Consider the following 15,430-nt stretch of genomic DNA (forward strand, 5'->3'; position numbering starts at 1 on the left):
GTTGCCTGTTTTAATATCTTCGTTGCTTTTATGGCTCTGTGTGCTACTAACCCTGTTCTGCCTTCCCTCTCCCTAGTGCCTCTCTCTCTCCCTCCTATCTTCTAACCAGGTCCAGTGGATGCCCCACTGTCACCAGCAGACATCCCAGAGTCTGATAGATACCCCCGTGTCTGCTGTGGATGTCGTAGCATTTAGTTAACACACACACACACACGTACACACAGACATACACCAGCCCACTTCCAGCTTTAGGCCTGGGCCATAGCAAACACACACCAGTATTTGCCATGTCTCTCCTATGATGCTTTTTTAGCCTCTCTTACTCTGAAATGTAATTTAATGTAATGTATTGCTTTATAAATGTTCTTAGCCGGTAGACAAACATACTCCAGGAGCTTGCTCGATCGCCTTGTTGAGAGGGGTCAGGGAAGAATTGTTACAGCTCACTTATCTGGCCCCCGGGTGATTAATGTTTTTTTGCTTCCCTCTGGAATATGTAGAGAGTGGGTCGTATGCCCACCTCCCTTGTTCTCTGTAAAGCGCATTGTGTTGCCTCTGGGTATGAAATGCGCTATACAAATAAAGCTTTGATGGATTGAATTCTCAGTAAACAACTTGTCTCTGTGTAAGATTTGCAAATGTAGAAACTATACATATCCAATCAGCAATGCAATTTTTATTTATAATTATTTATACAAAAGGTATGTTCCAGCCCTAAGGGATCTCTACACCAATTGTCCAGACTGGTCTGTGGAGAGAAACAGAATGTCAGCTCGTCAGATAGTGATTCATGTCTGAAGAGGCAAGCTGGAAGTGGTTGCATAACCTTAAAATCTCACCTGAGTGTTCAGCCATATATGCCATGCTCAAAGCCTCCAGGTGAATGTCTACTCCATAGACTTCACTCGTCCGGGAGGGGTTGATGTGTGACTGCAGCAGGCTCTCGTAGGTCACTGATGGAGCTAGGAGAAGAGCTGGAACCTCAACACGTTCCTGTGTATCAGGGGATGAGCTGGCCCATTCCAGTCAATACCCCAAGTGGGGAAATCCATCTAATCCAAAACAATTACAGAGAAATTATAATTAGGTTGCTACTTGGAGACATATCTTACCCTTTCGAAAAATATCTAAAATATGCGTCTTGAAATGGGGATAGCAGATCAATACGTTTTTGCATGGCCACTTTGACCTCATTGGGTATCTGCTCCATATTCAGAAGCTGTCCAGCCACCCATAGCAGCTGAGGGGATGTGTTGCCCTCGGATGAGAGTGGATGTCTGTCCCACATTTGGCTGAACGGGTGAAGATGTCAGTTCAGCCTCGGAAGCGTCACAAAGTGCAGGCAGAAGACATGAGCGTTCTGGTTGCGGTCCAAGGCTGCAATCTCCTCCAGATGGCGGAAGGAAGCATTGTTATCAACCAGCACGCACCACAAGTCTCGCCACAAGCCATCCTCTGATTGTGGACAGACTTGCCAGTGAGGACACACTTTTGGTCTGAATTGGGAGGAGAAGGAAGGGGTGGATTAGTGTATTAAGGCAAACTAATTACGCAGTTGTGTCCATCTGGGGTAGAAAGCAAATGTACTTAATACAGATTTTTACAGAAATCTTCAGTTTGCTGCAAACAGGATTATTTTGTGATGATGATGATGATGAATGTCAGAAACAGAATTGGGAAATAAAAAGAAAGGCATGTTTACCAGGCCCACGTTGTAGATGCTCCAGCATGTTCCTTGCCACATCGACATTCTCTCCTCCTTTGTTGGGTGCGGACACATGCAGGCAACCCGTGGTCATCCACAGCTCCAGGGAAGCACTCCAGAACAGTGGATGTCCTGTTGTTGCTAGCCCTCAGGAAACATACACATGCACACACATATGGGGGGACATTCATAGTGTGTGTGTGTGTGTGTGTGTGTGCATGTGTGTGGGTGGGTGGGTGGGTGGGTTTGTGTGTGTGTGTGTGTGTGTGAGAGAGAGAGAGAGAGAGAGAGAGAGAGCGCATGTGTGTAAGTGTGTGTGTGAGTGCATGTGTGTGTGTTTTTTTTATATAGAGAAATAGGAGAGCTGTCAATCTGTTGGTTCCCTCTCCCTCTGTCTTGTAGACGCTGGCTGTGATTAGGGGTGAGGAGGTGGGTCTGAGATTGAAATCCCATTCTCTGCCTGGTTTGTGTATGACTGTGTGTGCGTATTTGTGAGTGTGTGTGTGTGTGTGTGTGTGTGTGTGTGTGTGTGTGTGTGTGTGTGTGTGTGAGTGAGTGTGTGTGTGTGTGTGTGTGTGTGTGTGTGTGTGAGTGAGTGTGTGTGTGTGTGTGTGAGAGAGAGAGAGAGAGAGAGAGAGAGCGCATGTGTGTAAGTGTGTGTGTGAGTGCATGTGTGTGTTTTTTTTATATAGAGAAATAGGAGAGCTGTCAATCTGTTGGTTCCCTCTCCCTCTGTCTTGTAGACGCGGGCTGTGATTAGGGGTGAGGAGGTGGGTCTGAGATTGAAATCCCATTCTCTGCCTGGTTTGTGTATGACTGTGTGTGCGTATTTGTGAGTGTGTGTGTGTGTGTGTGTGAGTGTGTGTGTGTGTGTGTGTGTGTGTGTGTGTGTGTGTGTGTGTGTGTGAGACACACTCCCCTTTGTTAGGAAACAAAGGCTTCTTCAGGCAGCTTTGTGGCGATCCCACAAAAGCCTTCTTTAGCAGCAACAGAGGTTGTTACTGGTATCTATTGTGTGGTTGGCTAAGAGCATTATTGTTCTCCCTTTCTCTCTCAGTGTCTCTCTATTTCTCTCTCTCGCTCTCTTTCTGTCTCTCTATTGGACTGTCTATCTCTCTATCGGTCTCTTTCTCACTCTTAGCCATGTTCAGTGGGCCGATGGTCATGTTTGCTGCTCGAAGCCTGCAGTTGTGAAGAGATACTGAGAAATAGGCTTACTGAGATACTGAGAGATACTGAGAGATACTGAGAGATACTGAGAGATACTGAGAGATACTGAGAGATACTGAGAAATACTGAGAGATACTGAGAAATACTGAGAAATACTGAGAGATACTGAGAGATACTGAGAGATACTGAGAGATACTGAGGTACTGAGAGATACTGAGGTACTGAGAGATACTGAGATACTGAGATACTGAGATACTGAGAGATACTGAGATACTGAGAGATACTGAGATACTGAGAGATACTGAGAGATACTGAGATACTGAGAGATACTGAGATACTGAGATACTGAGAGATACTGAGATACTGAGATACTGAGAGATACTGAGAGATACTGAGAGATACTGAGATACTCAGAGATACTGAGATACAGAGAGGGGGGGGATTGGCTACTAAAAGCTCTTCCTGGCTAATCACAGACATCCTGCTACCAAGAACGATATTAGTCATCATCATACTGTGTGTGTGTGTGTATGTCCATGCAGTTGGTCACACACACACACACACACACACACACACACACACACACACACACACACACACACACACACACACACACACACACACACAGCATGTCTTATTAATAATTCACCCCTTAGATAATTTATTCATTAATAACCTTATCTGGGTGGTATGGAGGAAGGTAGAGTCTGGATTAGCCAGGTCCTTATAAAGACCCTTCTGTTCCTCCCACCCACTCCCAGTCTGTCCCCACTGACTCCCAGACTCTCTCACTTTCTCTCAGCCTCTGCCATATACAACACTGGTATGTTATTTTACTTTAGGGTTGTATTCCTGTGGTGTAAATCTGTGTGTTTCATATCTATGTGCATTTTGTTGAGTGTTTCGACTTCGACAGTCTTTCCACACCTCTACCAGGCCTGCTGAGCCTGGAACACAGCCACCACCTCATCAACCTTGGAGCACAGGGACCCTGGGGACGCCAGCAGGTGGAGCTCCTGTGAGGTGTCAATCAGCAACAACAGGCCCATGGCCTTGGGGTGACCTTGGAGGGCAGGCTGGGCTATGAGGGGGGACAGACTCTCACCTAGTACAAATACACTATATAGACAAAAGTAATGGGCTACCTACACATTACACCTACAGGAGCTTTTATGACATCCCGTTCTAAATTCATAGGCATTCATATGGAGTTGGTCTCTCCTTTGCAGCTATAACAGCTTCCACTCTTCTGGGAAGGCTTTCTACACGATTGTGGACAGTGAATTTCTGCCCATTCATCCAGAAGAGCATTTGTGAGGTCAGACACTGATGTCTTGTAGAAAGCCTTCCAAGAAGAGTGGAAGCTGTTATAGCTGCAAAGGAGGGACCAACTCCATATTAATGGCTATGCATTTAGAATGGGATGTCATAAAAGTTCCCGTATGTGTAATGTGTAGGTGGCCCAATACTTTTGTCCATATAGTGTATATTATACTGTACTGTGTGGGGATGGGGGGGATATCTCACTGTTAATGTTCCTACCCCCCCCCCCCCCCCCCCTCCCCAGAGTATCATATATACTACGTGAGAGTCTGTTACACCTACTGGGATGAGGAAACCAAAATACAACTAGATTGCTATCGCAGCCTAAAAAGAAGTGATGGACTGGCTGTATATCTCTCCTGTCAGAGATACAGTATGAAGCAGAGACACCTGCTTACTACGTACAGACTCAGGGAGGGAGAGACAAGGAGAGACCTACGCAGTCCTGAGTATGTGCTCCCTGGTCGACAGGTGAGGTCGAAACAGAGATGCGCTTTCTCCTCCAGGCATGTAATAAACACAGAGATCCTGTACATTAGGGACAGTGAATAAGTCAGAGGAAAAGTGGCCATGCTCAGCCAGTCTCTTTAGGCCTGTTCAGTCTAACTTTTCTTTAAGATTGGCATCCTTATTGATGTCCTAACATTCTGTTTTGTTTTTCATTATTTATTTTCTTTTTTAATTACCTTACATTATCGTATGAATTGTATTGTATTGTTAAGTTATGATCACATTTCTTCTTCTGTTCATAATTGTATTTTATAAAGCACAATTAATTGAATTGAGATAGAGAAAGGTGAGAGAGAGAGAGAGAGAGAGAGAGAGAGAGAGAGAAAGAGAGAGAGAGAGAGAGAGAGAGAGAGAAAGAGAGAGAGAGAGAGAGAGAGAGAGAGAGAGAGAGAGAGAGAGAGAGGGGGATGAACAGTGTAGCACCATTTCAAACTCCCTAACCTCACCCAGTGTCTGGTCCTGTGGTGGCCAGACATAATTAGATCTGTGCTAGGGCAGGTCTCCACAGAGAGTCTGGAGGTAAAAAAATGGCCTCCCCGCTAAGAAGTTGATCAGCCAGTACGGTCCTCGACTCACAATGAGCCGTTCCCTTCAACTTTAGTGGGTAAACAGCACCACCTACTGGCAGACTGCAGTACCACAACAAGGATGACTATACACAGGATTGCATGTAGTAAAAAAGGATGCATTTAGACATGTTGTGGCATGTATCCCCACAGATGATACCAGTCATGATCAAATGAATCTTGTCTAAGTTGACAAGTACAGAAGTACACAGCAGTGACAGGAGAACAGAGACAGAGACAGACTCCCAGTGTATTTCTCTGTGGTTTTATTCTGGCACCAGGCCTGCTGTTAGACAGACCGCCTGCTTTCCACCCTAATCTCCGTTTCGCAGTTAAAAACAATTCACCTCACCCACAATCCCCTGGGGCTAGTCATCAGAGTCACAGCCACCATTCCCACGCACACCGAACGGCACCGCCAACCGCTGACAGGATGACGCCATGGCAACACAGGAGCAGTGTCAATGGTGTCGGCGTTGCTCGTGTGTGACATCCCACATGCTGGCGTATCAATATGATAGGGAGGGACCGGTGATGCAATGTACGGTGTTTCATCTGCTTGTACAGAGAGCGTCACATATTTACAATGTGTGCAGACAGAATACCCAAACACACATACACACACATCTGCACACGCACGCACGCACGCACACACACACATACACACACACACACACACACACACGCACGCACACACACACACACACACACAAATACCTACACACGGACTCAGACATGCTTCCCAGAAGCAGTGAAATAATTAAATGTCCTAGACATTGTATAACATGATAGCTAAAAGCAACAATAATACAAGGTACAACAATAATATTACAATTAAACATTACAATAAAAACAATACCATAGATAAGATAATTAACATTGACGATAATGATAGGAGTCATAGTAGTTTGAAACAACAGTGATATGCAACAGATGGCACCCTGTGCAGGGATAAAGCATGTAGGGCTAAATCACCCTCGTCCTTGTCTCAGTCTTCCTAATTCCACGTTCTAGGACTAGTGTTTATCTGGTTCTACAGTAGATCCATGTTCTAGAACTACAGGTTCTCTAGCTCTAGGTCCATGTTCTAGAGCCAACATGTTCTCGGACTAGATGTTCTCCAGTTCTAGGTCCATGTCCTATAATGAATGACAGTCTGGTTCTAGATTCATGTGCTAGGACTAGATGTTCTCTCGTTCTAGGCCCATGTCCTAGAACTAACAGTGCTCTGGTTCTAGGTACATGTTCTAGGACCGCGGGTCCATGGTTGTTTTTCTCTGGGTCCCAGGGTGTGTGGCGTTGTGTGGCCCGGGACCAGGCTCTGTTTGTGGGGTTCAGATGTTGGCGTCGGGGCCCGGAGGCTCCGGAGAGAGGAAGGAGCAGCGGATCCTCTGGGCTTCAGACACACACAGGTGACCGAACGCCTTGTTGTACCACTCTGGAGACTTCCCCCTGCAACAGCCAGGACACACACACACACACACACACACACACACGCACACACACACACACACACACACACACACACGCACGCACGCACCCGCACTCACGCACCCGCACACACACACACACACCCGCACACACACACACACGCACGCACCCGCACACACACACACACACACACACACACACACACGCACCCGCACACACACGCACCCGCACACACACATGGATTGTCATGGATGATTTATAATGATTGTCATTATTTAGGAGGTCACACTTTACTATAAGGGTCACAAAAAACATTAGTTAACTGTCAACTAATGCTTATTTAGGGTTAGATTAGGTTACTAATGTTAATTAATACCTTAGTTAAGGTTAGGGTTAGGGGAGTTAACCTTAGTTAACATAAATAACATTAGTACATGGTTAATAGTGACATTAGTTAACTGTTACTTAATGCTTAATAATGCATTAACTAATGCGTATTAATGTACCCTTATTGTTATCAAGTGTTACCATTTAGGACAGCACATAAGTAGATGAAACACAGTTCGTCCACACACACAGACAACACATACACAGATATACACACACACACACACACACACACACACACACACACACACACACACACACACACACACACACGTACCTCAGATCCACTCTACAGATGTGTGTGAGTTTGGTCCTCCCGTTCCCGCAGGGCTCCAGCAGGTACTGTGACTCCAGCACCACCCCTCTCACGCCCCCCAGGGCCGGGCCGTCCTCCTGGTCCACAGACACACACACCAGCGCACACCAGCCCCTGCTCAGATCCTTCCTCCAGGACCTGCAGGGAGGAGGGCAAGACAGGGTCAGCACACACACACACACACACACACCAGCGCACACCAGCCCCTGCTCAGATCCTTCCTCCAGGACCTGCAGGGAGGAGGGCAAGACGGCTGTCAGCACACACACACACACACACACACACGCACACACACACACACACGCATGCACACACACACACACACACGCACGCACGCACGCACGCACGCACGCACACAACCATACAATACACACACACACACACGCACACACCCATACAATACACACACACAAACACACGCACGCACACACACCCATACAATACACACACACACGCACACACCCATACAATACACACACACACACACACATACAATACACAAACACACACGCACACACACACCCATACAATACACACACACACACACACCCATACAATACACACACACGCATGCATGCATACACGCATGGACGCATTCGCCCACACACACACGCACACACACACACACACACACACACACACACACACACACACACACACACACACACACACACACAGGAGACAGACCCCAAACACAAGACTAAACGGGTCTCCCATTTCTCCCTAAACGTCAAGTTCAAGGACTTTTCTATGACATCCAAAAACCAAATCCTTCCAAAATCAGGGGACTATCTTTATAAATAATTAGTTTTTTTTTTTTAAACACAGAGACATGCAGGCACGGCGTTATGGGTGGGCCTGCCAGTCCTAGGCCCACGCACTTTTCGACAAGCCCACCCTAAAATTTTCCTTAAAAAAATAAAAACGTTTTTACATATTTTCATTTTGTCATGAATGATTAAAAATCAGCCAATAAACGCATGATTTTGTGGTAAGATCTTTTTTTAAACACGGTTTTATATGTTGATGCTTCTGTGCAAGCAAGTTCATGAGACACGTACGTGACGTGGGGTTCAGCGCCGGCGGGATGAATGAATTTTACCAGTAGGCTAGGCTAGGCTAGGCTAGGCTAGCTCCAAGTGCCACTGCCTGCACTGAAATATCAGCTGCTGTGATGGCGCAACAATCTTTAAGATACCTTAAACCGTGCCTTAAACGCACACAAGCGTCTCAGAATCATCGCTGCACCCAGGAGAGGTTGAGCTGGTATCCACAACTCCTCGCTCCTCTTCTCCGCCACCGCAGGATGCTAATAGCAGCAGCGCCGATGCTAGTGCCTCCGACTCGTCGCGAGCGGAGGATTCAGCCCCAGGTCAGTGGTGCAAACATGTCACCTTTAGGTGAAAATAGCCATTTTTAATCCAAAATAGGTTGTTTATTTGATTCGTGTATTGGATCTTTGGCACATTTTTAACATGGATTTGCACCCCTGCCAGGAATATTCCTCGTGTTATAGGCTACTGGGAAAGACTAGATCTGTCGCCGGTAGGTCCGTCCTACGCACTGAAACGTTATAAAATGCAATCAAATATTTAAGGAATATCAAGCAACCAAATTCGGTATAAAGCACAGGTATGTCAGTCAGTCGTTTTTATGAAGTTAAAACAGTGATCTAGTTTGGAATTTAAGGCCCACCCACAATTGGCCTGGCCCATCCAAAACTGAAATCCTGGCGCCGTGCCTGGAGACAAATATAAATCTCTCCTCTACTCTATTCTATATAACATGAGTGTCTGTGGCTCAGCAGGTAGCTCAACGGGTCGCCCAATGATCGTAGGGTTGACTGTTCAAATCCCGGCTCCTCCTGTCCACATGTCGAAGTGTCCTTGGGCAAAGACACTGAACCCCAAATTTCTCCCAATGAGCAGGCTAGCATCTCGCGTGGCAGCTGCCACCATTGGTGTGTGAATGGGTGAGTGAGAGGCCATTGAAAAGCACTTTGGATAAAAGTGCTATATAAGTGCAGTCCATTTCCCATTTCCCATGTTTCCACTGGGTCTGGCGTGCCAGCCGGGATACTGACCTCAGCACCACGTAGTCGGTGGCGGGGTGCGGCGCCATGCTGTGGAGGCAGTACTGGTACACGTCCGTCTGTCTGTCCAGCCTCTCCAGAACCTTCTCCTGCAGCACCCCGGCCTGCCACCGGGGGCGCCCTCCCAGCAGGCGCTGCAGCACCTCATCAGGGGGAGCCGGTACCTCCACGCACACACGCCACCGTCGCAGGGGGTTCCCATCTCCCACCTGGTGCACGCACGCGCACACACACACACACACACACACACACACACAGGTGTAAGACAGTGTGTGCATGTGTGTTTGTGTGTATGTGTGTATGTATGTATGTTTCTGTGTACTTGCGTGTATGTCTGTGTGCAGGTGTGAGTGTGTGTGTGTATGTGTGTTTGTAACACACACACCTTCTTAGATGCCAGCTCAGTGTTCTCCAGGGTGGCCCGTGACACCCATCCTTTGCTCTTGTCTTTGGCCTCCTTCAGCAGACTCTGCACCAGGCCCTCCAGGTGCACACAGTAGGAGCCTTCCTCCTCCTCCTCTTCCTCCTCCTCCACCTCCTCCTCCTCCGCCTCCTCCTCGCGTGTCTTACACAGCTCGTGCAGAGGGGGCGCCAGCAGATCGGCCTCCAGGTAGGAGTTCCTGGACTGGGTGAGCATCTCCTCTGGGATCTGAACCAACAACACCCACCGGATGAGCACGGTCAAATATGGGCATGGGAAGAGGGCAGGTCATACTATTATGCAAAACGGAGGAGGGGGAGGCTTAGCATTTTTCATCTGCATCTGAGTCCTGTTTCAACTGTCCGAATTCACGACTCTGCGTATTTCTGATGCGTTAGCATATTTTCGGTACGGGGTGCACATAAGGTTGCGTACATCTTGCATACCGGTCTGACTCGCAGGACGTCGGATAAGCCTCTCATTGGAGCCGGCTATTTCTCCCGGCACCAATCAGATTCAATCCCCCTCGACACTATGTGGCAATAGTACCCTCCCCCTATCCCAAAATGATAATGACTTGCAGCCAGACCTTTCTCCAGCGCTGGCGCAGGGCTAAAACAAGATAGCTCTGGCTATGCAACACTAGCCGTGGTATATATGAGTTCATATTAACATGTTCAAGTACAGCTGTGATCGGTGTCTGACCTGGAACAGGTGATCATGTTTATGTAATTAAGCAATGCCAAGACAATAACATTTTTAGGGAAAAATATGTATTTGTAGTGTTTTCACTAAATCGCGTTCCGCAATCCAAAATACTTCTGCTTTGTTTACCGTTGCTTTAGGCAACCACAATGTATCAAAGCGGAGTGATTTACCCGTTGGTAAATCATGTTAATGATTATATCATGGTAATTGGCAGGGCTCCGAATGCCTCTTGGCCAATCACATTGTGCGGTTGGGACTAGCTGTTGCATAAATGTTCACATTGACGTGTTCTGACCTGGAACAGACGCTGGCACTCGGTGATCATGTGCGCCAGGCCCTGCGTGGCGGCCAGGTTCTCACTCAGGTCCTTCTGGTCGGGGCGCCCCGTGGTGTACTTCCTCTGGATCAGCCTATAGGCGAGGAGAAGGGGCGGGGCCGTTAGCGGGACGATATTGGGGATAAACTGACATTGCGCTATTTTTTTTCCTGCAATATATATTGCGATTTGAAAAAATGCAAGAATGATTGATTTGTGGTTCGCTGTGCATGCTGAGCCTACATGTCACTCCCTAGTAACAGACTCTGTGTATCCAAGTACCCTTACATTGTCATATCAGACTTCTCTTTTAGATCAGTCATGGAAAATGAAAAATGTGTGAGTTGACCTTTTTTATCAAGCAGCAAAAGTTGTAGCATGACGTAGCAGCAAAAAAATTGTAGTGAGTTAATTTACCTTACTTGTCATCACACATCCCAAAAAGTAAAAAAACTTTTTTTATATATATATATATGTATACTGTATACAGTATTTGCAAGTCTTGCAATGTGACTATTGCACATTGAGATAAAACACCTGAAATGATATATTGCCCAGGCCATGCACTGTATGTACCTGATATATTGTCAAGCCCATACCCTGTATTTAAGTGTAGTGATGTGTATGTAGTGTATTTATCACCTTGGCGACAGGGTCTCGTTCTTCAGTATGTTGAGGTGGAACAGCGACGGTCCCAGACACACCGCCAGATTCATGGCCGTCATCTGGTTCTCATCTACAAAGGAAGTGACATCACGCAGGAAGTAGAGCAGCGTCTGAAGGACTTCCCTGTTCTCGTCTGACATCAGCAAGATGGCCGCCCTAACGGCCTGCAACCGCTGCTCCTTAGGGACGTCTGTGGAAGAGGAGGGGAGACAGGGTGAGTGTGTGTGTGTGTGTGTGTGTGTGTGTGTGTGTGTGTGTGTGTGTGTGTGTGTGTGTGTGTGTGTGCGTGTGTGTGTGTGCACCTGTGTGCAAGTGTGCGTGAGTGTATGTGTGTGTGTGCGGTACACGAATGCACCTGCATGTGTGCCTGCATGTGTGCCTGTGTATGTGTGTGTGTGTGTGTGCATGCGAGTGTGTGTGTGTGTGTATGTGTGTATGTGTGTGTGTGTGCGAGTGTGTATGTGTGTATGCGAGTGTGTGTGTGTACTGTACTGTATGTGTGCCTGCGTGGATGTGTGCATGTGTGTGTATGTGTGTGCATGTGTGTGTACTGCGTGTGTGTGTGTGTACTGTATGTGTGCCTGTGTGCATGTGTGTGTGTGTGTGTGTGTGTGCGAGCCCTTACACTGGTATATGTGCAGGAAGGTCTCCCCCAGCTTGCTGGTGAGCAGGGGCTCTGGCAGGTCTCTGAAGAACTGCTTCACCATGTCGGCCACGTCGTACGCCGACTGCTCCTCGTAGCCCACGCCGTCCGGGGTCAGCTCACACTGCTGCCGCAACGCCTGGATACGAGACTTCACCCCCGACTTACGAAACAGACCCACCTGAGACCCGGGGGGGAGATGGAGGGGGGGGGGAGGGGAGGACAGAGAGAGAATGAGGGGGAGAGAGAAGGAGGGGCAGTAATGTTGGTTTATCAACTTCAGATACAGAAAGAATACCCCCATGTAGAACAATGACCCTGAGTGTGTGTGTGCGCCGCGCGTGTGTGTGTGTGTGTGTGTGTGTGTGACTGATGTTGACCTGGTCCAGACAGTGTGTGCGGAGGTGTGTGTGTGTGTGAGTGACGCTGACCTTTTCCAGACAGTGTGTGCGGAGGTGTGTGTGTGTGTGTGTGTGTGACTGACGCTGACCTTTTCCAGACAGTGTGTGCGGAGGTGTGTGTGTGTGTGTGTGTGTGTGTGTGTGTGTGTGTGTGTGAGTGACGCTGACCTGGTCCAGAGAGTGTATGCGGAGGTGTGCGTGTGTGTGTGTGACTGATGCTGACCTGGTCCAGACAGTGTGTGCGGAGGTGTGTGTGAGTGACGCTGACCTGGTCCAGACAGTGTGTGTGGAGGTGTGTGTGTGTGTGTGTGTGTGTGTGTGTGTGTGTGAGGCTGACCTGGTCCAGGCAGTGTGTGCGGAGGTGTGTGAGGGCCTGCTGCAGACAGAGGGGGAGGGGATGACCGCAGCGCTGGACGTGGAGGATGAGAGGAACCCCGAACACACTCTTCTCCCGGTGGTCTGGAACCTTCATCCTCTTCATGAACTTAGGAACCGACCTGCGGGAGAGGACAGGACAGGAGCAGGTCAGTCTGTAGCTGTGTTCGGAATCGCTCCCTCGTTCCCTCACTCCCTATTCCCTATATAGGGTTCACCATGTAGTGAACTACCTAGGGAACGGAGAAAATGTAGGGTACATGCACTGTTCCCTGCAAATCAAGGTGAATTGTGGGTAATAAATAGTGGACTATATAGGGAACGAAAATTCCGTGGAGAATTCGGACACTACTAACAAAATGGCTGACGCCCTATATAGTGCACTATATAGTGAATAGGGAGCGATTCCGAACACAGCTTGTGTGTGTGTGTGTGTGTGTGTGTGTGTGTGCATGTGTGTGTGTGCATGCATACATGCGTGTGCGTTAGGGGTGGGCGATATAAATTCACATCACAATATTTTCCACTGTCCAGATGATATAGAGAAATTATGGATCATATTTTAATAGCCCGTCTTATGCGAGGGCGCACGAACAGAATGTTTTCACGCTAATTTGAGCGCAAATTAGTTACAGTTACATAGTTACATCAGAAGATCTTGATGCCTGTTTCTTTAATTAACAATACAATTACAAATAAATTAAAATGACATCACTTTATCGTAAATTAAGCCTTTAAAACCAGGAAAAGATTACACTTATACCATATTACAATATCCACAATATCCAAAATCTAATCCAATATCCAATATCTTAGTCTCATAGTGGTATTAATATATGTGTTGATATATTCCCCAGGCCTAGTGTGTGTGTGTGCGTATGTGTGTGTGTGTGTGTGTGTGTGTGTGTGTGTGTGTGTGTGTGTGTGCGTGTGTGTGTGTGTGTGTCCTCTCACCAGGTCCAGCCATGTTTGTTGGACATGGAGTATTTCTCCATGATGGCCGTGAGGCGGAGCAATGAGAACTTCTGCAGCAGACTGAGCTGGCCTGCTGATTGGCTGCTGATGTTCAGCACGGCGCCCGGTTGGCTGAGACAGTCGGACGTCCTGAAACTCGGCCACCGTAGCCTGGCGACGGGGAAGAAAGCGCAGAGATGGAAAGAGTGCAGAGTCTACTTCAACATGCACCTAAAAACCTGACCACGCCTTAAAAGGTACAGTAATGCCCACCCTTCACTAGAAGACTTTGAGAAGACTGTCTGACACCCTCTCACATCTAAGGACAATGTGTCAAGTTTTTAATCACAGACTATACGATTTTGCAAAGACTGGGATCATTTGCATGAGCCAAGACTCAAAAAATTGTTTGATTTGAAAATTGTTGTTTGATTCTATGGGAACGTCAAGAAGAGCAGAAGACTGACTTAAGAAGCTTGAACTGCCTCCTTACACCGAACGATCGAGATGACGAGAGCGCACTCCGACTCTAGAAGAACTGTGATTTTATTCCCACATTGGAAATGTGTCTGTAGCCATGTTTCCATCCACTTGTCAATCGAATTGTGTGAGGATCGCTAAAAATATGAATGTGAATTAAGCCGGTGAACGTGCGTTTCCATCTAGAGCTTTAAATCGGATAAAGCATTTATCACAAAATACTTTTATCGAACAAGAGAAAATCCGATGAGATCGACAGTACAAACTTTTTGTCGATTTTCATGATTTTTAATCGAATTTTACTGTTTCCATAAGGCATTTTTAATTCGATTAATTCGCATAAAACGTGTGGATAAAAACATGGCTTGTGACAGAGGAGTTGGTTGAATAGTTGCTTGGTGTAAGGCCGGCATAAGAGGTAACGTAGATTGTAACTCCATGACCAGTCCCCAAACTGCCGTGGTTTTCAGCCTTTTGTGTTGCGAATGTTCCTTTTTTTTCTTCTTGATGTTGATGAATGCTACATAATTACCGGGCGACACTGCAAATAAGTATAACTACTCGCTGTAATTTTGAGTCTAAATAAAGCTTGAACTGAATTGAATTTGCACAGCAGTATGACATCATCAAGTTACGGAGAAAAAAAAATCAGTGTGCCGCGTCTCACCGTGGTCTGGTGAGCGACGCCCCCACGCCGGAGTCCCGCCTCTCCCTGCCGGTCCCTGTGGAGTCGCTGTCATTCAGGGAGACCCCGTCTCTCTCCCCCTCCCCCTCCCCCTCCCCCTCCCCCTCCCCCTCCCCGTCAGGCAGGACGCCGCGGCTCCATTGGTCCACGATCTGCTGCAGGCCGCTGACGTGCTGGATGATGTCGTCCAGGTGGGGGAACAGGTCGTCGTCCCGGTCCAGGTCCATCAGGTCGCCCGTGCTGGCGTACAGGTGGGACCCGGGCACGTTGTCGTACACGCT

General features: G+C 47.6%; 1 protein-coding gene across 1 annotated transcript in view; it reads right to left on the reverse strand.

Moving 5' to 3' along the window:
• Positions 1-6,608: 6,608 nt before the first annotated feature.
• LOC311318963 (stAR-related lipid transfer protein 13-like) overlaps positions 6,609-15,430 on the reverse strand; it is a gene marked incomplete at both ends in the record, with an annotated part of 65,661 nt that continues 56,839 nt past the window's right edge. The window contains 10 exons of the mRNA XM_084450397.1: positions 6,609-6,726; positions 7,370-7,546; positions 9,492-9,709; positions 9,886-10,149; positions 10,925-11,039; positions 11,588-11,801; positions 12,237-12,435; positions 12,993-13,152; positions 13,985-14,155; positions 15,132-15,430. The exon at positions 15,132-15,430 is cut by the window's right edge and continues 1,062 nt beyond it. Coding sequence (XP_084306523.1) covers positions 6,609-6,726; positions 7,370-7,546; positions 9,492-9,709; positions 9,886-10,149; positions 10,925-11,039; positions 11,588-11,801; positions 12,237-12,435; positions 12,993-13,152; positions 13,985-14,155; positions 15,132-15,430 — 1,935 coding nt within the window. The remainder of the gene's footprint in view (positions 6,727-7,369; positions 7,547-9,491; positions 9,710-9,885; positions 10,150-10,924; positions 11,040-11,587; positions 11,802-12,236; positions 12,436-12,992; positions 13,153-13,984; positions 14,156-15,131) is intronic.

The sequence above is a fragment of the Borostomias antarcticus genome, assembly GCF_949987555.1.
Source record: "Borostomias antarcticus genome assembly, chromosome: 15".
In the NCBI taxonomy this organism is placed as follows: domain Eukaryota; kingdom Metazoa; phylum Chordata; class Actinopteri; order Stomiiformes; family Stomiidae; genus Borostomias; species Borostomias antarcticus.